Genomic DNA, 26502 nt, shown 5'->3' with positions numbered 1-26502 from the left:
GTGCTCTTGGAAGAAAGGTGGGCAGAGGCCTAAGAAACAAAAAAAATCCACCAGCTCTAGTTAATATGCTGCTAGGTTGTTCAGAAAGACTGTTCAGCCCCTGCAAGATTTTGCAGGGATTGTAAGTATATATAAAACATGGAAAATCACCACAAATACACTACTGTTTTTGCTTACTGGAAGAGAAAGCCACAAATCTTGCAACGCTAAGAAAGGATGCTTTAAAAAAACACACTCTCAGACCTTCCACATAGTAACAAAATGTCATGCTTTCTTAAAGGTGACCATGGCCATCTAAGAAGTCATTTGTCACTGACAAGGGAAATAGCTGGCTGCTTTTTTTTTTCTTTAATCACAGCTGACAAACCAACTCCATTTCTGAAACTAAAATTTATGCAAAGCAACTATAAATGTTCATTCACTGCCAATAACTAAAAACACACTCTCCTACAGCAGGATACCAATTAAACTGACTTAATGATCCTTGCATCACATTAGAAATGTGTCTCCTAATGTATATTTAATTGCTAGACTAGATCTTTAAGTTGTGCCATATGCAGAGGTTATTTCTGCTAGCTAGTGAGAAAAACAGCTGGAATTAGAAAGGATGTGGAAGTGGCTCCAGAGGCATAACTGATGAGCAGACTGTGAGGATTGGGAAAGGAAGCCTGGGAACAGGCAGAAGCAAACAAGAATTTTCTCAGTTGTAGCAGCTGTACCTCCCCTTTCCATGACTGTGAAAAGTACTGACAGTCCAGTTTTCATACTAAAGGGCCTGGAGTGTTGGATGTTTCAGGTCAGATAGCGGGTTTTCTCATTTTGAGTTTCACATACTGGTTCCACATACACACAACTCACGATTCTTTGGCAACACCTCATCGAACTATGAGATCAAGGTCAAATTTATACATGAAGGGTTTTGCCACTCTCCAACTTGTCCTGTCCTGGACTCACTCTGCACGTTATAAATGATTTCAGAATCAGAACATCCAGCTGCTAACTCATGTGAGAGCTATCAACACATTTCATGTTTCAAAACATGGCTGCATTTTCCTTTAAGCAAAGCTGGTTTACTACTTCTACTACTACTACTGAGTTTACTGCTACTGAGTTTACTACTTCTACTGCATTTGTTCTGTGGTCCTCTTTCCCAAAAGGCTGAAGACAGGAAAGCAGGATGAGACCTACATTGTTTAGTCATGCTGACAGCTTATTGTAAAGAAGTGACAGTTCAAGTCAAGATCGGCTTCCATGAATGAAGAACTGATTTATAAAATTTCAAGGCCAGGCCAGGTTGGATGGGGCTTTGATCAACCTGGCCTCGTGGAAGGCGTTCCTGCTCAATGCAAGGGGGGTGGAACTAAGATGATCTTTAAGGTTCCTTCCAACCCAAACCATTCTGTCATCTATATATGGGCAGTGTCTCCACATTACCATGGACAGCAGATGAACTCTGCAGAAGAGAGGATCTGTGCCTTTGGACTCCATCTCCCAGTGGCTGTAAGGTCATGATGTCAGAGATGACACTTCAAAGCAGTACTAATCATGGCTGGATGATCTTAGCTTTGTTTTTGTTTTTAATTCTAGAAGTCATGTATTTTACTGAACTAGCTAAGAAAGCATAAAAGAACAAGGATTATTTAATAATAATTTTTCACACAAATATATATATAAGCCTACACATGTATAGAAGCCTCTTCACTTGTTCTAAAGTCTTTGCTTGACTTACATGCACTTATACACAGAAAAAATGTCAGTATAAAAAATGGCAAACTCCTCAAACATCAGCTCTTTGTATTAGTTCCAAAACAGATGACAGCAGCTAGCTTTTCTCCTAGTCAGAGCCAGTGACCCGGCACCACTAGAGAAGTGTGACCTGGATTCCATTGTTTCATGCCCATCAACAGAACCATTAGCTCAGCTCTAACTGCAAAAACCTTTATTGATGTTTTAGAACAGGCAAAATGTAAATTAATAAACAGAAGCTAAGTAGATTTTGAACTACTGGACTTTTGACTAATAATACCATACAATTACAGATTAAACAGTGATCTCAAGATTCATGAGAGAAAGCAAGCATGAGCCCCTAATGTATATGTTTTTTTCTTTACTCTTCAGTAATGTTTTATATTGTGGCCACTTTCCAAGAGCTCAATTTGCCAAATAGGTTGCATCAAACCTGGAGACCACGCTGCTGTTCAACACAATGACAAGTTACCCCAAAACAAGGTAATCACATAGGCATTATAAACACTGTGAAATGAATCTCACCTCAAAAGCTTACAAAAGAACAAGAGGTTGGAGAGAAAAGTAGATGCACAATGGAAACAATGGCAGAGAGACAGAATTTATGTGTGCCTGACTTCTGGACCATTGCTACACCTAAGTCAAACCGCTCCAAACTTAAATGTAAGAAAGTAAACAGCAAAAGTACCCTTCAGAATGAGACACACAGACATACAAGGTCAGTGTTATATACATTTTCAGCTTCAGAAGCAGAACTGCAGGACTAGCAATTTATAGGCAACTCCTGCTGATGTTTCTAATTGCTGTAGTAGAGATTATGTGCGCTTTTCACAGCAGTAGCATGTAAAATATCTTCTCCTTTTCATCTACTAAAGATCAGCTAGCATGCCTGTTCCTGGGCTCATTAGTGCGTGCTACAGATGTTGCTATATAACCTTGCAAAAAAATTTTTCGTGGCTAAGCCCTGGTCTCATTTGTTTCAAATAGATAGAACTTGCACACCTCTTCCAAGCTGTACCTCTCAGTGGGTGTTCAGTACATCATCTTCCTGGAGCTGGGGATTACTTGTTTTCTGAAGCATTTCCTCCACAATTATTTGGCTCAAAGACACAGAAAAAAATAACCTTCTGTTTCTGCCATTTGCCTACTTGTATCGCTGGTAGATATGACCAGTAATATTTATCTTAATGTCCAAGTAAGGAAAACATACTGTCCTGGTTTCAGAATCCATTTTCCTTACCCATGGCTTAAACCACAGCACATACCCAACGGATGCTTCTTTACCATTTTTAAGTAAGTTACACAGTATTTGAGCAGTCAGGGAGTATGCTACAAATATTTATCAGCTAACAAATATTTATCAGCTAGTGCCCAGGGAGGTTGTGAATGCTCCATCCTTGGTGGTGTTCAAGGCCAGGTTGGATGAGGCCTTGGGTGACATGGTTTAGTGTGAGGTGTCCCCGCCCATGGCAGGGGGGTTGGAACTTGATGATCTTAAGGTCCTTTCCAACCCTAACTATTCTATGATTCTAACACCGTCATTTTTTACAGTCCTCTGGCTCCTTAAAGCTATTTTCTGGTCAATTATCCTAATTTTCACCTTCCAATGAGAAACTAATAAACCTCATAGGAAGACAACTCACTTTTCCAGAGCATTATACGTCTCTTGACATTTCTTAAAGCGAGGGTCAGGACTGAGCAAACTGTTGGAGATACAACAGCATTGCAGATGTTTGCTTTCTGGGCATCTGTGATACACATACCTCCATGTGTAACAAATTTGCTCACTTCATAGGAATAGGGAAAGGAGAGAGGTAAATGATTTCCAGCAATCAGGTTCATATCATGCCATGGTTTTGCACTGAAAGATCAAGGTATGCTCTCCTTCCTGTTATTTGCATTGCTACCAGTCAAAGGTCCCACAAAATAAATGTAACCTTTCTCCTAACCCGCATTAGACCTACCCAAATTGGAGTGAAGTACCTGGATTCCAATTTGGAGGCTTATTACAGATGTCACTTAGGGCACAGGCTGAGGACAACCACTGTGTAACAGTCTCAGGAACTGGAATTTCATTACCACCATATTAACTCCAATCCAAGTTAAAAAGTCTTTGCGGCATTCATAATCCACGGGTTCTCTTTCTCTGACTGCACACTCTGACTATGTCGACTACTGCACTACTTCTTACAGAAGGCTAAAGTCATATACAGCTGTGTAGAAAGGACTGGGTTCTTCCTTGGCCCAGAAAATTCTCATTAGTTTTTGCAAAACTGTATAAATGTTGGAATACAGATTGGACCTGGACCCTCAAAACCATGTAGGTTTGTTATTATGGTCTTCTATTTTAAAGACCAAAGGACCAAAATTCTAAAGGAATACATAAAAGTAGACTTCCCTTCCAGTCAGTTTGATAGGTAACAGAACATACTGAACTTGGTGATAAGAGAAATTCTTCTTTTGCGGAACTGACTAAATGCCAGCATCACCACTGTGTTTCAAATGATACCAAGATCAAGGCAATCCAGATATTTTTGATTAAGCCAAATCATTAGCAATACTTTTCTTAACCAGCTTTTCACAAATGGAAATTCTCCAGAAACGCTTTGAAATCGGACATCAAAGCCAGAAATAAAAGAAGACGTTTTAGTGCCATAATAGGAAACATATAGAAAAACCTGCAAGACCATGTCATTCTATCTGTTGCTGCCACGTGTTTTACAGTCCTGTGGGTCAGTCAGTAGAACAGATTGTGTCCTGTCTAGGCTTCAGGGAGTCGGGAGAGATGGAGGATTTTACCTGTCAAAAGAAGGCTTCTCTCCACAGTCAAATGCATCTTGTAACTCCTTGACAAGATTAGCCTGCCCAGGCAGTCGAAAAAGGCCTTCTTCCTTCAGCCCCCGTTGTCGAATAAAATCCACACACTGTTCCACCAACATCGGAGCCAGGCGGTTCCCATAGCGCTTTTCGTATCGGACAGTATCTTCCAGCTTCTGGCCAAAAATACCTGCATGAAAAAGAGAGATGTGACTTGGTTGAGATTCCTAAAAAGCATTCGAGGAGCCAATGTTTTCTATTACAACCCATATAATTTACAGGTCATTTAAGTGCATGTATAATTCTCCTTTCTTAAGAATAAAATGCTAGATTTTGCCTTTATATTCTCATGGAAATTCAATGCTGACATATTTTACAGCAATGCTTGAAATCATTATTTAAAATAAAATACTGTAAACTACTTTTCAGATCATAAGCACAAAACCCAGAAATAATACAAGCAAGATTTTCCATCACAAACATTCTGATTCAAGTGGTATCTCCATTTTCTTTGGTTCACGCCTATTAAAAGAACCCTAGTTCCTGGACCAGTTTCAATGGCATATGAACATTACCTTTACACATGGAGAGCAAAAGATTTATAAATACAACTCAGGATTTTGTTCTTACTAAACCAATTACTTGGGTTTCTCACATAAACAAAGATTACATTCCTATAACATATTACCAATTGCATTATCTCTGCCTGCTTTAGCAACAATAAATTTTATGTATGAAGTAAGATACTGACATGAAGGTTGAAATACATCAGAGGAACTGCAGGGAAACTGCATTCGTATTTAACCTCAAAATAATATGGATTTTTTTTTTTTTTGACAGAATTAACTTCAACTTTTGAGGGTATGATTGCTACCACTGGAAAGACAAATACTCATCATAACTTATTTTGCCTCTCCCTTTCAAACTGCAGAGCCAGCCATCATACACAGCATCACAATAATGTTCAGGCATGCCACCTGTGATGGAAGCTCTCACTTGAGACCACCATTTGTTGAATAATATTGCAGCAGAAGTGAGGCAATTCAATTTCTAGATAATAGCAAGACAATGAATAGAGTTCTAAGACAGTCATGATCAGAAACTAAAGACCAAATAACTATCTATGCTTGGAAGGCTCCTTTTCCAATTACGCATACTATAAAGTGTGTGAGTGGGAAGGCAGTAAGTCAAATTGTGCCCTTCGCTGAGCACACACTGGTTTAAAAAGATTCAGCAAGGAGAACAGAGTTATTTTGGTCTGCTTTTTCTAAAGAAAGCTCAAAGTTGTGCTAGTCAGTTTTTGCTTTTGGCCCCAAAACTTCATTCACCAATAAATTACAATTACATGAACAAGTAACCACAAGCTAAGGTAACATTCAGATTGAAGCATCCTTCAGTATAGCCTTCAATGTCCACATTTTTCCTCCAACAAAGAAAGGTAACTCACACCTCAGGGCAAAATTGCCTTGCATATGCTCCAGGATGTTATGGCAAGCAGGCAGTAAGCTGCTAGTCGCCATACTGAAGGTCGGGGGTTTGTATTTCAGTGCAATTATTTTTACTGTAGCACAGGAAATAACTGGAGATAGAAACTGATGTCCAGTTAAGATATCCAGAAAGAAGAGATGCAGAGCAGCATATTTTATGATTTCTATGGTACCCACACTATCAGATGGCAAAACCAGCACTAGGTAAGGAACATCCCACAGTCAATCTTTATTGGCTCACTTTTTTTCATATTGTACAAAACCCAAAAGTTAGCAAGTAAAGAAAGAATTTGTGAAATTTCAGACCAAGTCAAGCTTAGAAGAATACTGACCAATGTGGAATAGTTTATGTCCATAAAGTTCAGCCTCTTCATGCTGGCAGAAAAGTTAAAGTATGTTTTCTTAATTCCTACATAAAATATATTTTCTTTTAATTAAGAATTAAAAAATCCTACCCCCCCTAAACTGCCTATGGGGATGGCAGGAATATTAAACGTATGAGTTAAGTTGCTGGCCAACATGGAGGAAATCCTCAAGTCACTCCATTTGCTAGACTCAGGAGGAAGGTCCACTGAAAGTCAGTTAAGGAATCTGTGTGATTATGGGAGTTTAGGGATTTCAAAGTCCTTATACAAGAAGGCTGCTGTTCAGTTCCCTCCCTTCTGGCCAAACAAGCCCCATTTCCTCTGCCTCTCCTCAAAAGGCATAACCGTCTTGGTATCCCTTTACTTCTTTATTCAACTTCCTCAGATTTATCCCCCAGCTCCCCCCACACACACACACCCTTTTTTTTTTAATGTATACAATATTTGGAATATGGTCTAAAAACACTGAGCAGAGGGGATTAATCACTTCCCTCTCTCTGCTGGCTCTGCTCCAGACTGCTGTCAAACCTTCCTTGCTGCCAGGTCTGCTGCTGGCTCATACCCACTTTACTGTCTTACAGCATACCCAGGTTCCTTCTGCAGAGCTGTTTCCCTGGGGTTATTCCTTTTTATCTATACGACTTGGCCATCCTCCTTCAATTTGTCTTATGAACATATAGTCTGAGCTTCCCTTCAACAGCCCATGAGATCTCTTGGTTTTAAACACAAGAGGTTTTGCCTCTTTCCAAACAAAATTAATCAGTATAAGATAGGATATTCCACTTATATGATGTACAAGTACAACTCACGCCCACTGGCAATACAATTAGTATAAATTAGCTTTGACCTACTGGCTATACTTTCTTCTGTCTATGCTAACATCCTTTAATCATTCATGTGCATACTGGAGCTTACGCTTGCAGAGGAAAGACTAAGTTCTCAAACCTACCAGACTGCTCTGAAACTCCTATTAGTAATGACACTGCAGTCAAAACAAATCACTTCATAGTAAAACATTTTTTGGTATGCTGCCTTCCCCCCTGCCCCCCTTTAATTTGTTATTGTATCTAAGAGGTAACAAATAAAATCAGAATAAGAGAGTTTTGCACAGGTGGGAGCAAAACCTGTTCCTGTATTTACATAAACACAAAATGTATTGAAAACATGTGGCAATCATAAATCGTTAATGCAATCATAAAGCATTAAGATGGCTGCAACTAGTGTCAAACAGTATTTTTTAAGACAAGTAGAAAGTAACGAGTGATTCCCATATAAAAGCTGACATACATTAATGGATATGACAAACTTGGTTCTGTGTTGTACCAGCAAATCACAAGTACTGAAGAAAAAAAAAACCCCAAACCTATATCTGAGAAAAATAAAACCTGGTATGATGGAGAGTGTCAAAGGAAAAAAAAACAAGTAATCCAAATTGGAGCCTATAATTTACCAGATGTGGTCCCATAAGTGTAAACATTGCACTGTTTCTACTACTGACTGCAATAAAGTACGTTGTAAATTAAGGGAATTCTATTGAAACACTTAAAATACACATAGCTAGCAATGCCTAAAGGAGAGACAGAATGACTACAGCACTTGTCTCAGGTTTGACAGACTGTATTCAGATCCTACATAATCTTCAGAACACAGCTGCATCAAGTCTGGTCCCATATATACTTCATGGCTGCAAGGGTACATGTATGAGTCCTCATCCTCACATGTCAGATAAAGCATCAGGGACTTGTCTCCCCATCTAGATAAATGGTGATGATACCATGATAATACCATTCCACACTCAGCTTTGGGAAGCTCATAGCCAGTGTAAAAATTTTGACAGCCATGTAGTAACCTGGAGTTAGAACTTAATCTCATGGAAAAACACCACATGGTATCATGAAGTGCTTCTGAAGCCACCATTTACTACACTCTGCATTCTCCATTTGTTTGGCTCTGGAATTCATCTCAGGCAGGTCTGGTTTGGTTTTAAAGTCTATGCTGAACTTCTCCAAAGGAAGCATCTCCTCCAGCTAGCACGTGCACAACACTGCACCAGGCAGCACTTGGCCCTGAAAGGAATCAGTCATGATAAGCCTGCATAAATATTGACTTGAAGTTACAGACTTGTTGATGCCTTATGGAAAAAATACTCTGGTGCCAGGGACAGAAATGGTGGAAACATGACAACTTTGCTTCCACACCATGTTGTCATAACTTTTACCTTATCCTTCTGGTGTCTGTTGGGTTTTTTACTGTTTTGGAATAAAAGCCATGATCACTGCCCTGCAAGGTGCACCTTCTCCCACTGTCCCTTTCTAATGCTTTTACCCCCTCTTATGTTTCAACTACAGAGTTACTGCAGATTAATAGGTTACAAAGAGTAAGATATTGGCTATTACAAATCAAAGGCAATGCTGTGAAGAACTGTGGTTGCAAACATACTGCTACTTTAGCCATTGGCAGAGGCAGACAAGAGTGAATACTATTAGCTGTACCTGCTAACTATTAGCATCTCCTTTACAGAGAAGCAAAGACAGTCCAAGTTATGAAGACTACAGTATAACCAAAACCAGAGATAATTTCACAAGTAAATTTCCGCTACAGTAACTAAACAATAACACCTCTGTGAAGGAAATAAGGAGAGCCCTCGTAACTCATGTTATAATCCAAACCCAAGTTCTCCTAAATCTCAGCATCTCCAAAATCTAGAAATGCAGAGATGCACAAGTGCTGACCTGTGGTTTGGTTTATCCTTGGGATAAGGTGCCAGAGGGAAAGCAAACAAACAAACAAAACCAACAGGAAACCTTGAGATTCAGGATGGCAGCAGCTTGGCTTCCCAAAAACTGGCAGCAAGAAAATGTACAGAATTCCAGCTCTGACCAGTCATTAGATTTAATCAGCAGAACTGCTTTTTCAGAGAGGCCCTTGTAGGTCTTTAAAGCTATATCCAATTAAGCCAAGATCACGCATAACATCAAAGAGGAAAATCACATGCTAGTAAAGGGCATGCCGAGCGGTTATTCATTAACTAGAACATTCCTGTGGCAGAAGTTTTGTAAACATTTTGAGAAACTGGATTTCCAAGCCTAACAGATACCTATAAAGCTTGTGAAAGACACTACAGTGCTATATCCAAATTCTGCGTTTGTCTACTCAAGAGTTGAGAAAACCCTGTGGTAATTTCAGTGTTCACAGTTAGTGTGTTTTTAAAATCTAAGAATGCTATTAGTCAATGATTTCCTTAGCTGCTGAGCACAGGCAGGGGTCACACTGCAAGTCTATTGACTCCACACTTCTGATTAAGAATAAAGGAGAAGGATTTAGGCAGTTCTGTCTCCTTGTTCTCTAATGAACAGCTTGAAAATGCTAGAAAATGCTCTAGCTCTACCACAGCACACGCATTCAGCGAGCCAGGTTTGTGCTTTCCCAAGCCACCTCTCAGCAATTCAGATGATGGCATAATTTTCAGAGAGCATAAAGCACAGACCGCTGATGCTTTCAACAGAGGGCCCACGCCTGTACGTGTATTCTCTCCATGTGCAGCCCTTCCAAAACGTTCTGAGTTATAGGCTATACTGATCAGAAACGGTCAGTTAAGGTGAAAGGAACTGATCTCAGCTTAGGATCTGGATGGGAATTTCTATTCTCTCAATTCTACATCAGTAATTCATTGACAGTGAAAACAACAGATCAGGTGAATGGCTTTCAACAGCAGGGCTGAGAACAAAGATCCTGGAATAACACAGAGAAATGGCTGTCATGGCCTCAGAATTCTTAATATAGGGGGTTTAATTATTATTTTTTCTCAGCTTTCTCCAGCGTTCCCCAGCACTAAGTGCTCTTCTGAGCAGATCAAAGGCAGGGATTATATTCTCCTTCTTCTTTACAGGATTTTGTAACATCCAGGAGAGGAAAAATCCCATCAAAAATAGTGGAGGCAGAATTTTGTTCCCTGACTCACTCTCCTTCCCTCAAGCCTTCTCCTACCCCAGAGTCAGTATGATGCCAGCAGGAGATAAGATAAACTCCTGCCCTCCTAACACTAGAGGTTACTGCCTAGAAAAGACAAATCTGAAGTAAGAGCAGAACTAGCTACAAGCTGGAAAGGAAGAGAGGCAATTTTAAAAAACATCACCAGGAACTCACCACAGGCAATTACATCAGGGCCTGCAGCATTTCTTTGGCTGTGACCAATGCTACCTCTACCACCAAAACTCTGCTCACCCAAATTCAACATGCTGTTCAATGTTCTCACCACTGCATGCCAGCAAAGTTACCCTCAGCCACTGCTTTCTCCGCTTACCCTGCTTGTGTTCTCAGGAGATTGGTGGTATTTCAACAGAAGGCATCTTCTCCAAATTGGATTTTAAAGATGCTTGGGTCTGTGTCTGTTCAGATGCTGCCATTGAGCACTGACTTCTATGACATGACCTCCAAACAGGTCTGACATTTAATTTTTTGATGCTTATCACAATGCAGTTTTGATCTGGATTTCCAGGAAGGGTTCTACACCTTGTATTATTGGTGAAGATGATGATGTATCTCTGCCTAAACACACAGTGTCATGATTGCCTTGTAGTTCTTCCAAAGACAATGGTTTGCCCTGCTAATTTTATTTTCTGCATTGTGTTGCACAGCTGAGAACTAACTGATTTGCCTTATGCAAGTATGAGCTAGGTTTGCAGAATGCTAGTTTGGGGGTTTTTATACTTAGGTAGACAATCTACAAATAAGAATTTATCCAATTAATAAGACAATTGTAGTTAGCTTAATTTGTCTTTACAACCATAGTAAAAGCTTGACTGAAAGACCAATGAATGTTCATATTTCTGTTGTCTTCAGTGGGACATGGACCTAGTTAAACATGCACACCCAGAATTCTGCAGCTCTGATTTAGGGGCGTTGTGTGATTCACACGCTCTTGACAGAAATCATGTATGAGAAAGCAACTGGAACAAACAATATGTAGGGTAAAGCAAATTAGCAGCACAGCCTCCAATCACTCTGCCCTCTGCCTCAAGTGTTGCAGCTTCACTTGGGCTTTTACACATGAAGAGTTTCTGTGTCAGAACATACAGGAACAGAATCAACAGCTGCAGCTCTTCCTGGAGCTAAGGCTGCAGTCAGGCACAAAAGCAGCTGTCTGCGAAATTACCAGTTAATCCTTTATTCAACTTCCAAATATTTCCCAAAGAGTTAAGTGTATAAACAGGGTACAGACAGCTCTAATTCACACCGACACCTTGAAATGCACTAGGATACTTCAAACAGACACATCCACATCCTCCTGGCCAGACTCCAGATGGACTGAACTCCAGCAAACAAGGGAAATGCCAGCCTCAGGGGAAGGGAGGGATACAGGGGGCAAAAGGCTTTCAAGGCTCTCAGCTGCAGGCAATAGCTGACCTCTGCTGTAGTTCTGCAGTGAGTCCCTCACTGTGATTCTCGGTTCAAGACATTGCCCCTGACTGCCTGCACAGACAACCCCAAAAAGCAATGACGCCAGCACAAGCACTACTGAGTCTTGCGAGCAAAGAGCTGCATGGTCTTGCAAAAGGACAAACTGTAGTATGGAAGAACAGTTTAGGGAGGAGGAGGAGATGAAGATGATTGTATTTTAAAAGACCTGTGTAAGACCATTTCTCACCCTTCAGAATAACATGAAAATTTAGCCCTTTAAACTTGGATTTCTCTGCCCAGCATAGTTTTTAAGGCAGCATCAATATTACCTTCTTCCCTCACACAGTTTTTGTCCTCATCATAGAGATAATTTCTCCCCACCCATCCCAAGCACAGTGGCACTTATCATCACTTGTCATCTCTCTTAGACATGTGTTTCCAGCTGACATATTTTGAAAGCCAGCATCCTCTTTGCCCTTCTCTTCCCAATACTGCCATGCTGTACTTCAACAGGAGCATGTGCAATGCAGAAGAAAACTGGCTTTAAACATCTATATGGAGCAGGTGGAAAGGCAAATGCAAGCTTCAGAGAAGCAGGATGAAGTGGCATTTGCAACAGGACAGTGCACTGTAGGGCTACACTTCATCAGAAATCTCTGACTCCAAGGACTTGGTCTTCAGCACAGATGCTGCATTTATCATGTTGCTTTGCTCCCTCTCTTCTCCCCCTCCTCCCACACAGACAAAATGCAAGCCCAAACTCTTCCCTGATGTTCTGCCAAACCACAGGTCTGATTCTCCCACTACTCTCACTGATTTTTGCTCAGAGGCTCTGTGACAATCTTGTCTCAAACCACCTCATTCAGGCATCCCATTCATGGGCTACTATGTAGAGGAGACATATCAGCTGGCTAGCTACAAATAAATGAACAAAGAAGTAAATAAATCATTCGTGGAATGTTGGCATCTGCATTGTTTAATGCCTTTTGTTTCGGTACTCTCATCTGCCCCTGCACACACAGTCCCCTCGTCTCCTCAGAAACCATGGCTTCACTAGCAAAGCAGAACACAGTGACAGAATGAACCTACCTTTACGGAAACTAAAACATCGCTTAATTCTCCTATAAGTAGTTTTAGGAATAAAAGGAGCTGCTGCTAAGGCACCTGGGCTGCGGACTCCAGCATTTCTGTCTTCAGGCATCATACAGGCCAGAGCCCACACGTCCCTCCAGAGTTCTCCTTTACCAGCTGCATTCAGACAAAACACCACGGCTGCTCATCGTTACTGACTGCTGAAGAGTTTTTACAATAGTGCATTTTCCTCTGGAGCTAGGAGATTTGTGGTCTTCTAGATCTTGGGCAGAGCTTGAAGTGATTTTAATGTTCTCTTCCCTGCTTCAATTTTGCTTTGGGGAACAATTTCCTTCCGTCTCTCTATTTCCTTTCATTTCTTTTATTTCCTGCGGCGAGACAACTGTCTATTATGCAATGGCACAACAAAAGAGTTTCAGCAAAAAGATGTATCTTCCATTCAAACAGAAGTGCCTGCACAGACGGAGGGGGAGAAAGACCTCTTCCTTCCAGCTGAAACAGGGGGTTGAGTGGCAGAGGCTCCAGTTCCACAAGAAAAGGTCAGTGCTTTGCAGTGCGCAAGGGGAAAGAGAACAATACCAAAAAGGCCACTGAAGAATCCTCAGGGATACAATACTCCTTGCTGGCTCCCTTTATCACTGCAATTGAGAAGCAAAACCAACAGTCCCTCCGCCCGAAAGACTCTCTGTTCATAACAGATTCAAATGGCCTTTTATATACCCAGCTCCCTGTATGATGTTCTCATGGGCTCTCGCTTGTTTTATTGCCTTCGAACTACCAGAAGCTCTCATGGGAGAGGTGCGTCAGATGCGGCAGCAGTGCATCTTTGCCGGCAGGATGCTGGGGAGCTGCTGAGGAATACGTGCCTCCCGGGAGGATGCTCTGCTGCCGCGCTCCCTCCCGGTCCCACGCCTGGCGATGGCAGCCGGGGCCGCTGCCGCCTGCGCTAGCCCCGCTCCTGCCGCAGGTGCAGGGAAACGAGAATCCGCCGCAGCGCTGGTTTGCCTGCTCCTCCGGGAGACCTGGAGGTGACTTCAGGCGGCTGCCGTGTGCGGCAGCTTGAGAAGCGAGCAAGCTGTGCCCGGCTCCTGCGGGAGGTGCCAGACCTTACACTACTACCCTGCTACAGTGCTCATGCTCCTTCTCCTCCCTCCCCTTTAGCTGCAAGCTCTGCCATTCAAGCTCAGGCCTTCCCTCCTGTAAAAAAATTGCCTTTTTAATCTAATCAGGAGGGAATTTCATCTGCAAACAGGCACTGTGTGTCCTGGCTCATTTACATTTCTGCTTCCATCCAGAATCTTTTCCACACTCACCTTACTCTTTTGGTGCAAAACCCCAACCTGTTTCTGATTCCCTTAGCAGATTACCACCTGCCCCCCCCCCCGCATTCTCTTTCTAGCACAGGTTAACAAATAACAGTTTAGCGATAGGGTTAATCATTTACAGTGTTCCTTGCTCTGGTACCAGGAGTCCTTTCCCACTGACAGACAAACTCCAGGTATCAGTGGCTCACCAAGGCTCAGGCATACCCACTGCATGTGCACACATACACACACACACACAGAGCTTGCTTACAATGTTTACAAGAATCAGAAAATTCAAATGTTACTCAAAGTGGCTCTTGACTTGTATGACACCAGGCTACTGTGTTTCACTATCTAGTACTGAACTGTAGGAAGCCGATATAAAACGTTTGTTTTGACTAATCAGCTGTTCAAAATAACTTGTGTTGCAAGTACTTGTTACTGACCGGTCATGATCATGTGACTACAACTGTTCTACATCTTGTTTATAGCTAATGTAACAGATAAAAAGATTTTTAACTTCAGGGGCTACAGCTTGTGAAGTCAGGCTCTCAGACAACTTAAGCCAGAAGTGCCCTTCTTTAGAACTGTCTTTAGACTGTCACAGCAGCTGTAGCAACATCCATGTAGCAAGGGATAATAAAAGTACGAGTGTGTTCAGTGACACATAATTACAGAACACTTAATAGGGCTTATTAAGATTGGTTAAGATAACTCAGACTATCAACTTAAGTAACAAGTAGTTAATAAAATAGGGGACATACTAGAAACACAGTTCTTAATGGTGACACATCCCATGATACTGCTTTTGTCTCATTATCACAGTCAAACCTTCTCAGTGAACACTAAACTTAAAATCATGTTCTATCTATTCCCATGTTTTCCAAGGAGTTAACTATTTGTTTCCCAATACAAATAACCCAAGTCAGTGTATTTGTTCAAGAAATCCAACAGGAAAAACAAAAAAACCTCATGCTTAGAAGTGTTTTAACTGCAACGAATTTAAACAGTAATTCGAGAATCGCACCCATCTCTTGTTTTATGCAAATCAGCAAGCAAAGTCTTCAGTGAGGTGCTTCCCTCAGTAATGGGGATTAAACACTCCTACAACAATGATGGTGTCCTGAGAATTTTCATGGTGGCTGGAAGGATTCCCAGCTGTAACCAGAAATAGCTCTTGCCCTATAAAAGAAAAATGGGAGGCTGGTGAAGAAAGCATAGGGTCAGGACTCAGGAGATTTGGTTTCTATTTGTAGCTCTGGGCTAGAAACGGAGTTTCACCTAATCTCAGCTCCCTGCCTGTAAAATGCAGACACTTCTCCACTGCAGAAGAACTGCAAGCCTGCCTTTCCTCATCATTTGCCACAGGAAGATACTGTGGCGCTAGAAGCCAAATGCAAAAATCTAAGATACTCTCTGAAAAATCAGTACTATTATGCCCCCAAATTTATTGTTGCTTCAATAGCTTATGTTGCTACTGGACTGAAGTAAGAGAACACTGAGGAGCTCATCATGAGGCCTGCTTTACAAAGAGAAAGTTGGGGATGAGTAATCTTTGTGCTATGTAAACAAGCATATTCCTTACCCAGTCTAATAGCAGAAGACTCTACCTGCCCTCTCCCAAACCAACTTCCTGTAGAAGCTTCCACTTTTTAAGACAAACCTTTCACTTTGTGGTTTTTGGGTTTTGCTTGGTTGGTTTTTTAAGCATTCTCCTGTAAGATCTACACACTCAGATCCAGGACTGTGCCAGCTTATTAATGTGTAGGGCCAGATCCCAGTGAGATGACTGCTTAACACCATCTTTCCAGGGCACATTTCCCCAGGAGGAGCCAAACAGAAGACATGTTTGAAGAGGTGTCAGGCAAGCCCTAGCTGATCAATTCCCTCAGCACAACCCACCAGTGAGGCCAAAGCCTTCTCCTAAGAACTGTGTGACCTGAATGAAGCACAAGAGAAGATGGGTGGCTTACAAGAAAAGTTTTGTTTAGAATGCTAGTTTCCTTCAGTCCCACCAATCCTCTCTGCTGTGGTCTACCTGGAAGTTGAGAAAATGACATTTGCAGTAAGCAATCACAGTTTTCAGTGATAGCTGCACTTCTTAGGCATGAAACAGCACACACAATCCTGCCTTACTTTTCCAGCAGCCTGCAGACAAGACCAAATCATTTGATGCAAAATGGGTGCTCTTTCACAGTGGAAAAACATTTCTGTCCTCAAACTTAGATATTTTAGAGCTCTAGGAACAGACTGATTAATGTATTAACATTTTGAGCAAGCATATCAATCATACTCTCATTATAATAATACAGACATTATCACCAGAATAATAATGTTGATAACAATTTTCAGCCGATTTAATTTAAGAGGGCTTTTTAAAAAGACAACTAGGCATCTGACATAAATTTTGGTCCAGTACTACTGAAATTATTGAGTACGCCAATCACAGGAAAAAGAATCTGAGGTTTATATTGGAGTGCATAGCTTTACTTAATGCTGGTCTTAGCTGTCCCTTGCAAGAGAAGCACTGACAGCTTCTTGTAACAGGCACTGATGAAGCCCATGGACAGTATTTTAGCTAGTGACCAAAAGAATTATCCCACCTCTCCCTGTGGGAAAGCTGATCTCATAGAAGACCAACCTTGCGTGAAAATTTCCCCTTGCCTTGGTAATGTACTATTATGTGCTATCCTCATCAAGGGAAGTGGTTTCAGACAGTTTAAAGCATTTTAATTGAGTCTTCTGCATGGGAACATGCCTGATACCTGCACTGCAAGTGAAAACAAAGGGTTTACCCTACTTCTTCTGAAAGATCTAGACCTTTCTCCTCCATCTCAAAACTCTGGCTGCAACAGAAAGATGGCAGAACCCTTATGTGTCTTTGTGTATCTGGGAGCCTTGCATGTTCCCTCACTGACTCACCTCCTCCAAATGGTGCCCATATAACCCTGCGAATGGATTTCACCCAATCCTCCATGTCATTCTGTGTGCTTGCCATAAGAAGGTACGTTTCATGATTAGCTGTCATCCGCTCTCGGTCTCCTCCTGCAAGAGAAGATAACTGCACTTAGAAACCCTTTTGCTTTCCTGCCCAGCCAAGTTCCTGCCAGACTGACTGCTGAAAGCAGTAATAGCAGCTCCATAGTAAGCAGACACAGATACTATGCAGTGGAGTGTTTATCATCAGACATGGCACGAAAAGAAGGTCCTGTAAGTACATTCCCCATCAGACAGCAAGAAGCTGTCATGCTTCCAAAAGGAAATGAGAGGATAAATGTCATTGGTAAACAAAAACAGCCCCATGCTGTTCCAAGAACCACGGGGGCCTGCACTAATCTGTAACTTGATATACACACTGGAAATTCTGCAGCAGTTATTGTACCATGACTGGGAGAATAAATGCAGAGAGAGATAAGTGCACTTTGAACAAGTGGGGATGACTCCATTTTTATCTTCAGGAACACAATGTGTTGCATTCATGGCAATGATATTTGATACATCCAAGTGTTGCTGTGAATCTCTAAGGAGAAAGCACCCAACTCTAGCAGCTGACATGGTACAACTCACTGCCTTGGACAGCTCTAATAGGGATTAGATTAAGAGGGAACACACTGCTCTATTATCCTTTATTTAAAGGATGGGCCAACACTAAAAAGGTCAAAACCAGAACCCGGCTTGCCGCAGCTCCAGGTTTTCACGCCTGCAGTACTGCTAAACCTCCATGCTAATGGGTATGATGTTAGTGCAAGAGCACATGGGGATTCAAACCACCTTTCCAGCACTGCAGAAGGCACAAACCTTTCCAGAAAGATAGTGCCAGACATTTTGAAGCCCTTTCACTGAGCCAAGGGCATGCATGTATATATATCCCCCACACAAACGTGATGACTTATTAATCCTGCGAGTTCTGCATTCATTTCTTTCCAGCTCCTTCCATATTATTATTGCTTCTAGTCATATCTAAAGCAACTGTCTCTGTTCACTGCAGCTGGAATACTGCTTCTGGGAGGTCTTCTGAAGAGTGTCATGCCCAGTGCTTGGCTCTGCAACAGACAGGTTTCTAAGGAGAAATTTCTTAAGGGCTAGAAAATACAACTACAGCTTCCTAGCACAACCATTCTGAATGCACCCACTTGTATAGCGCACACTTCACAGAATTAGGACACACAACGGTAAAAAGAACCTAATCGAAATCTGGCATACAAAACAGCTAGATTTTCCCAGACATGAGCAGATTCTACTGAAGACTTGTTCTTAAGGTTTACATCGCTATTCAAAACTTAAATTTGAACTTGAGAGTAAAGACAGACTCTTGCTTTCTATAGTCAAAATGCAGCCACTTCTGTGCTATGTTCCATCATTTTTACCTTTCAAGTGGAGGGTGAGGTTATGGGGAGTGGGAAGCACTAGCATCCCAAATAGTAGTACTCCACATCAACCCTACCAGTGGCAATATATGGAAAACAGACACAAATGGATTTACACTGTCTTTTAGTATCTCATCAGTATGTCATCAGACTTCTAGGCTTAAACCACCAGTGATTAGTGTTAATATAAAAGTTAGGTAATCAAAATTTCTGTTTTGCTCTTAAACAAGGACTTCCATTGGGAAAAAAGAAAAAAGAATAAGGACATTCATCTTGGTCTCTGATATCCTAGTATCCTCTACCACTTGCAGAGATTATTTGCTTTTAGGATTAAAAAATCTAAATACAAATGCTGTAAAACGAAAACTGATGAAGCAGGTGGGTTTTTCCAGAGAAATCGATTAAATATGTCACTTAATGTGCAATTCATCTGCTACATAGGAAAAACCTTAAGAACACAAAGTGTAGTGGGAGAGTCATGAATTCTATTGTAATTATTGGTAGTTTACTTATGCAAAAAATACTAATTGGAGTAATGATCAGGAACTACAAATTACACAAATTCGCAGGGCAACTAAGATGATTAAGGGAGTGGAGCATCTCCCTTATGAGGAAAGGCTGAGGGAGCTGGGTCTCTATAGTCTGGAGAAGAGGAGACTGCGGGGTGACCTTATTAGTGTATATAAATATATAAAGGGGGAGTGTCACGAGGATGGAGCCAGGCTCTTCTCAATGGCAAACAATGATAGGACAAGGGGTAATGGGTACAAACTGGAACACAAGAGGTTCCACTTAAACTTGAGAAGAAACTTCTTCTCAGTGAGGGTGAAGGAACACTGGAACGGGCTGCCCAGGGGGGTTGTGGAGTCTCCTTCTCTGGAGACATTCAAAACCCGCCTGGACACATTCCTGTGTAACCTCATCTAGGTGTTCCTGCTCCGGCAGGGGGATTGGACTAGGTGATCTTTTGAGGTCCCTTCCAATCTCTAACATACTGTGATACTGCGATACACAGTCTTCTTATACATCTGAACATGGAACAGCATGCCTGCTTCATTGCACATGGGGATAGTACTTAGTTCTACATCAAGTTACAACTGAAAGATTTATGCAAAACCCGGGTACATTTCTGAGTTGCAATCAATTTGCAGGGAATAGCAGTTGCACAAAGATCAGCTCTTCTACCTTACAGGCTGGTATAATGATGAGGCTTTGGGTGATACAGGGATATGTGAGAGAAGAGGGAAGCATTGTTTAGTATTTGTATGCAGAACCATGATGATGGACAGTAGTAGCTGGAAGTGAAATCCAGATGATATAGCAAACAGAAATATTTGAAAGAGAAACTATAAACTTAGAAAATAGAGTGAAAAGAGGGTGCAGTAGAAACAAAACAAAGGACTCCTCAGGCAAGATTTTCAGAAATTATTGTCTGAATATTAGCTCTAAATCTTTTTGTAAGTAATATGGCTTGATTTTTTTTGTGAGGTGATGAGCAGGCAGGAGCTCCTTTCTGAATACTATTTGAATACTATATGGAGGTGCATTTAGTGTATTCACCTGAAACATTAGAAGGTTAAAATTTTATCATTTAGCATTTTCTTGAAAAATACAAAATAAAGGAGACAAATGTGAAGCATCCAGGCAGGAGGATGTTTCTAAAGGAAACACGGTGGTTATGCTGTAATGCCGGTCTGCCTTTCACCATCTTTCAGTTTCCAAGCTGAGAGTAAGGGTTTCAGAAACTGTGGCTAAGACAAATGTACAAGGGAGTAGGGAACTGTTTCACTTCCAAATTGGCCCTAATTTTTTTTTGGGTGGAATGTGAATATTCTTTTGAGGTTGGACATAACATTCTCAGCTTGGAAAAATCAGATTAATCCTAGTTTTTGATGTTCCTTCTGGGAGAAAATTCTCTTTTAAACAGTTGGTATGAATTTAATCCTTTTGCATTCCATTCTCAAGAATGCTGGAACTGCTGTTTGCAAGAAATCGAAGATGCTGTTAAAAGGATGAGCAAATATTTCATTCAGAGTTCAGACTGAGTACATCCATGCAATCATAGAAAGGTTTGGGTTGGAAGCAACCTTAAACATCACCTAGTTCCAACCCTACTGCCATGGGCAGGGACACCTTCCAGTAGACCGGGTTGCTCAAAGCCCCATCCAACCTGGCCTTGAACACTGCCAGGGATGGGGCATCCACAAATTTGAGCAACCTGTGCCAGCGCCTCACCACCCTCACAATAAAGAATTTCTTCCTGATATCTAATATGAATCTACCCTCTTTCAGCTTAAAGTCATTCCCCCTTGTCCTTCCCTACATGTCCTTGTAAAAAGTCCCTCTCCAGATTCCCTGTAGGCCCCATTTAGGTACTGGAAGGCTGCTAAAAGACCTCCCAAAAGCCCTCTCTTCTCCAGGCTGAACAAGCCCAACTCTCTCAGACTGTGTGCACAGCAGAGGTGCTCCAGCCCTACGATCATGTTTATGGCCTCCTCTGGATGTGCTGTAGCAGGTCCCTGTCCCTGGTATGTGTTGGGGGCCCCAGAGCTGAACAGAGTACTGCAGGTGGGGTCTCACAAGAGCAGAACAGAGGGGAAGAATTACATCCGTTGACCTGCTGGTCACACTCCTTTTGATGCAGCCCAGCACACGGTTGGTATCTGGGCTGCAAGTGCATACCGAAGCAAGCTCATGTTGAGCTGTTCATCGATCAGCACCCCAAGTCCTTCTCACTCAGGGCTGCTCTGAATCCATTCTCTGCCCTCCCTGTATCTGTGCTTGGGATTGCCCAACCCAGGTGCAGGAGCTTGCACTTGGCCTCATTGAACCACACTAGGGTACACGCAGGACCCCAGTTCATTATTTTCACTTACACTACATAGTTGCATTATTCCTAAAGCCTCGATGACAGGTAATAGCCTGGGTTGAGCAAGTTATACAAATTAAATTTTCAATTATTTTACCCAGAACTGTCCCATTACATCCTCTACTCTTGTTTGCTCAATACTGTTCTGTCATCTGAAACAACACAGAGATGGCCAGAAGACACACTTGTATCACCTGTATGTTTTAAGTAACTTATACTACCACCAGTGAGAAACCTCAGCTTTGAAATATTCTCAAAATCACCATTGTTTTACTACCAAATGATATCAGGTGCTCCATTTAATTTCTCTCTTCACAAAGAACTAACACAGTTTCCTCAAGAGGGGAATTAAGTAACTGTAAACAAGTAAGTAATGAAGATACTGCTTTTTAAATACTTCAGCACAAATATAATTTTCTGCTGCTATCCAAGCCATGCTTTTGCATTTATAATCTTGAACCACAGTTTTCCACACTAAGGGTGCATTGTCTTTTGGGCATATTAGCTTTTCAACATAAAGACTGCAGCCTAATTTAAGTGCTAAAAGGCAAAGGACTGCTAACACAAGTACATTCCCTGGTGGGCATCATGCTCCACCACAATTTCCCCACTTGAAAAAAGCCTGGAAGACAGCAGAGCTTTTTCAATAGACAGAGTTGTTCTAATGAAGCTTTGAACCAGCTCCTGTTTGGATACCTGAAATCAGGCACAGGAAATGTATTCCTTACATGTAACACAATGTACACTCTTGCACAGGTAACTTTTTTCTGGGCTGCAGGTCTACAACTGTCTTGAAGAGTAAGTTTACTGTCTTGCACAATAAAAGCAATTTTGTGCATTGCACAGCTACCAAGTATTTCTCCTAACATAACAATTAAGGCTTAAATACCGAAGCAAAAACTGTAATGCTTGCTCATCAGCAGTTACAATTATGTTAAAAGATGTTATTAACGAGGAAAAGAGAGATGTGAATTCAAATCATCCCTTGTCCAATATAAGAGCTCTGATATTTTTCAGAGCACAATCTTCAGGCATGTCTCATTCTTCCTCTCTCCCACTTCTTCTGACCTTCCTTTATTCCTAGTTCGAACTTCCACTACACTTCAAATGGATTTCACAGTGACCCACCTCATCCTCACATACAAATCCAAACAGTACCTATTTCACATAGTCTGTTACTCCTCAACTTCCCTGTCATTCAGATGCTGGTGTCAGCACAGTTAACCTCTCTATTTTACCCTTCCCCAGTGCCATTCCCACTTGAAAAAAATCTCATCTCCTTGCTCAAGACACACCACCTAAAACATTTTGTTCACAGGCTGCATTAATAGGCAATCAAGCTATGTGGACCCATCAGAGCTCTACAATTTCACCAGCCCCTGAGCAGCAGCACACATCACTGCCTTCTGAGTTAATCAGTAACATGTGGAAGTCAGGGGAATGCTTCTTTTGCACTGCTGTTGATAGTTTTCAACTTTCCAGAATTTTTCAGTGTTGTCAGCATTGTTATGATATAAAATGCAGTTTGAACTGTCATGTTTGCTGGTCTGTTGTTGCGACTTTCAGCTGTTTTCAGAGTTGCTGGTAATGATGATTTCACTTTCTTATTATGCTCAAGTTCTGTGAAACTACACACAAGAGCAAAAAAAGTATTTTTTCCATATTTTTTTTCAGCCATACTAACTGAGATGAAATCACCTTCTTCTACCTGTATAGTGAAGACTGGCAATGAACTTACAGAAGCAGACGGATTGGGGAACATGAGGAAGATATGAGAAATATCAATAAACAAAAAAACCCAGAGGAAAAAAATTACCTGTGATGCTCAAATGTTTTATTTCTACTATGCTTTATTTCTACTATCTTCACATCAGGCTATGTCATTTGTAGATCTGAATTGCAATATCCAAGAGAGAAGAGAGAATGGTTGGAGCCAGATTTCAGCTCTGGCACAGCATTTTACCCCACCACTGACTGCACATGGCTGTATCTGATGCTATGTCTACAGGATGGGTGATTTTTAAGGAGGAATGCGGAAGACAGGCAAAACAGACATTAATCATTCAGATGTCAAATATCCTCAGCACTGAGGATTTCCACTGAGAAGACCTCTTGACTTGAATAGCAAGGATTCACCAGTAATTGAAACCTTTCTCAAACACTGTTTCTCAAACCCTCTAAGAAGGAGAAAAAATGACTGCTACTGCTGAACCTAGGACAATTAGAAATGGGGGACAGCAGAACTACAGAGATGGCTCCATATTTAACTGCTTCATCAGTTTGCCATCTAATTTTTGGAATACTGCTGCAGTGTCTACAGATGATTTCTCAAATTTAACAGTTCTTACCTTCTGAAATTACTATTTTACTTGCTTCTTCCAATAACAGTTAAAATCTGTGGAAAATATGACTTGCCTCATGACTTGCCAAGAGGGAATCAATATAATTACGTAGTTGGCAAGAAGTGTGAGGATCACAATGTCAAACATTAGTGGTGATACAAGACTTAGTAGATGGCTTCACTGTTACCTGTCGTAACTGATTCTAAGAGAAAAGCATAAATACAAATTATTATAGCAAACTTATTTTCTCTGTTCTGAGTGACACACCTTAAAGATAAATTTCTGTTCTCCTGTCATTTGACAGTAAGAACCTTCTTCGAAGTGTCTCAAGTTGGACACACAAAATGGCCACCATGTTACTTGAAATTGGTTGATCTCTATTTCAGAGGAAGCCTCTGCAAACATATATCCATCTTTAGTTCTAAGGAGAGGAGGATAAAGCCCCATGCATTTGCTGATCTAGATATAGTCAACAATATAGAAAGACGCTTCAGAAGTAATTGACTGCAAGGACTCTGTTCTGGCAAAAAGCAAGATCCTGGAGCTGTTGCTGGAAAGACGGCTGCTCTGTGCTACCAAATGCCTTCTTTGCTTTTCAGCCTCACATCATTAAATTTCATTGGAGTGCAAAGACTCAACTTGCAATGGATTATTTTGAAAGGTCAGTTCCATGCCACATATTTGTATGTCACTGACCTAGCAGGAAATTGAAACTTCTGATGATTTTAGGTAAGGAAGGATCAATACCTGAAGTCCTCAAACACAAATTAACACAGGAACTGGGAGAATTTACCTATACACATTGGTACATTAACTTCAGGCTGCAAAGCCAGCATACTAAGATGTCAGACCTAGATTGTCCTCAGACTGTAACAAGAACAACATTCAAAGCACATGCTCACTTCAGCTCTCAGCATCTACTCATTAAGCTCTCTGATGTTGATGAATATGGAGTATCCTAAGCCTTCAGCAGGTACAACTAAAGATGCTCTTTTACCAGTCTAAACATGCTCTTGCGTGCACAACACAAGGGGGAGAGAATTAACTCAGTACAAAACCAAATTTGAACTGCTAAATTCTTGTGATACTCCTTTAGAAGGAGGCCAGCCAAAAAGAGCAGCTTTGATCAGGAGATAGCCATCCAGTATCCCAGACAGTGAATTGTGGCTAAGCCATAATCTGAACCAGTCTTTGAAATTCTGTCTCATATAGTGGCCTACGGTCATTCCTGCATATAGACAAGCAGACAGTGCTATTTATTAATTCTTATGCAACAAAACTGATCTGCTAAACACAGAAAATGTTGTCTGTCTTCTAATTTTACAGACAATTATTTTGTAAACAGACAGAAAAGTTGCCAGAGTCCAAAAAACAACATTTCCCTTCTCCAGAAGAAACTGACCATACTCTCCCCACTTCTGGACACAGTATTCTCCAGTCTGCACTGAATTATGCCCAAACATAGAAACACTCATTTCTCCAGAGAGAAACCAGTTATTTAAGCTGCTATCTAACTTCAAATTTGATCACAGATAAAAATAATAGCTCTTTGTGGCATAGATACATCACCAAAAGGATGCAAATATTCTAACTGAGCAAGTATATATTATGCATACACATAATTTCATTATAATATCACTTGTTTAATAACGCAAAGTCATTTTAGCGGTTTAGAAAATAAATCAAGAATAAGTTATTCAATAAAACATGGTGGCTAATTGACATATGCAGAAGACAATTACATAATACAGAGCTAAGTTTCAGTGGAAGATGACCTTGCTTATCTCAAGTAGCAGGAGATTTTAATCATCAGTTCAGGACATTTGTTACACAGCTCATCTGAGATCAATCATCTCCAGGAACACTGTGCCTCTTCGCACCATTCTGGGCTATCAGTTCAATATTAACTCAAGACAGAAGCGTGCCACTTAATGAATTAACAGCTCAACTCTCCAGTCCTTTAAATTTCTCTGAAATGTCTAATTCAGGTGGCAGCTTTCCTCAAAAAAGAGCCACCAAACATCAGTTACCTGCAGAGCACAGACACTGTACAGCTCTGTAAATCTCCACACCTTGAACAGAGCAAAATGAACAGAAACCTCATTTCAGTTTTATTTTTTGTTATATGCATGTCACAGACACATGTTGATAATACAGTCCGCATTTCCCCTTCTCATTCATGAGCAGGGCCAAGTTAGAATTGAACTTGGCTAGGGATGTGAAAGGTAACAGGAAGGGATTCTGCAGGTACATTGAGAATAAAAGACAGACTAGGGACAACATGGGCCCTCTCAGGAAGCTATCGGGAGAACTGGCTACCCTGGATTTGGAGAAGGTTGAGGTTCTTAATGACTTCTTTGCCTCGGTCTTCACTGGCAAATGCCCCAATCACACCACCCAAGCCTTTGAAAGCAGACACAGGGACTGTGAGGATGAAGACTTTGGGCCCACTGTCGGAGAGGATTTGGTTTGAGACCATCTTAAGAACCTGAAAGTGCACAAGTTCATGGGACCTGACGACATCCATCCGCGGGTCCTGAAGGAGCTGGCGAATGAAGTTGCTAAGCCACTGGTCATCATATTTGAAAAATCATGGCAGTCAGGTGAAGTTCCCGACGACTGGAAAAAGGGAAATATAACCCCCATTTTCAAGAAGGGGAAAATGGATGATCGAGGGAATTACAGACCAGGCAGTCTCACCTCTGTGCCTGCC

General features: G+C 41.3%; 1 protein-coding gene across 2 annotated transcripts in view; it reads right to left on the bottom strand.

The window, feature by feature from the left end:
- The window catches only part of ARHGAP24 (Rho GTPase activating protein 24), a gene marked incomplete at both ends in the record, with an annotated part of 211156 nt that overhangs the window by 15505 nt on the left and 169149 nt on the right, over window positions 1–26502 (bottom strand). The window contains 2 exons of one of the 2 annotated variants that reach the window (XM_080626960.1): window positions 4546–4753; window positions 17134–17256. In XM_080626960.1, the coding sequence (XP_080483086.1) occupies window positions 4546–4753; window positions 17134–17256 (331 nt within the window). Of the gene's footprint in view, window positions 1–4545; window positions 4754–12904; window positions 13017–17133; window positions 17257–26502 lie in introns of those variants that run through there. The other variant, XM_080626961.1, reaches the window with a different exon arrangement.

Source organism: Psittacula echo (genome assembly GCF_963264785.1).
Source record: "Psittacula echo genome assembly, chromosome: 1".
NCBI classification, from domain to species: domain Eukaryota; kingdom Metazoa; phylum Chordata; class Aves; order Psittaciformes; family Psittacidae; genus Psittacula; species Psittacula echo.
This window is presented reverse-complemented; position numbering and strand designations above follow the sequence as displayed.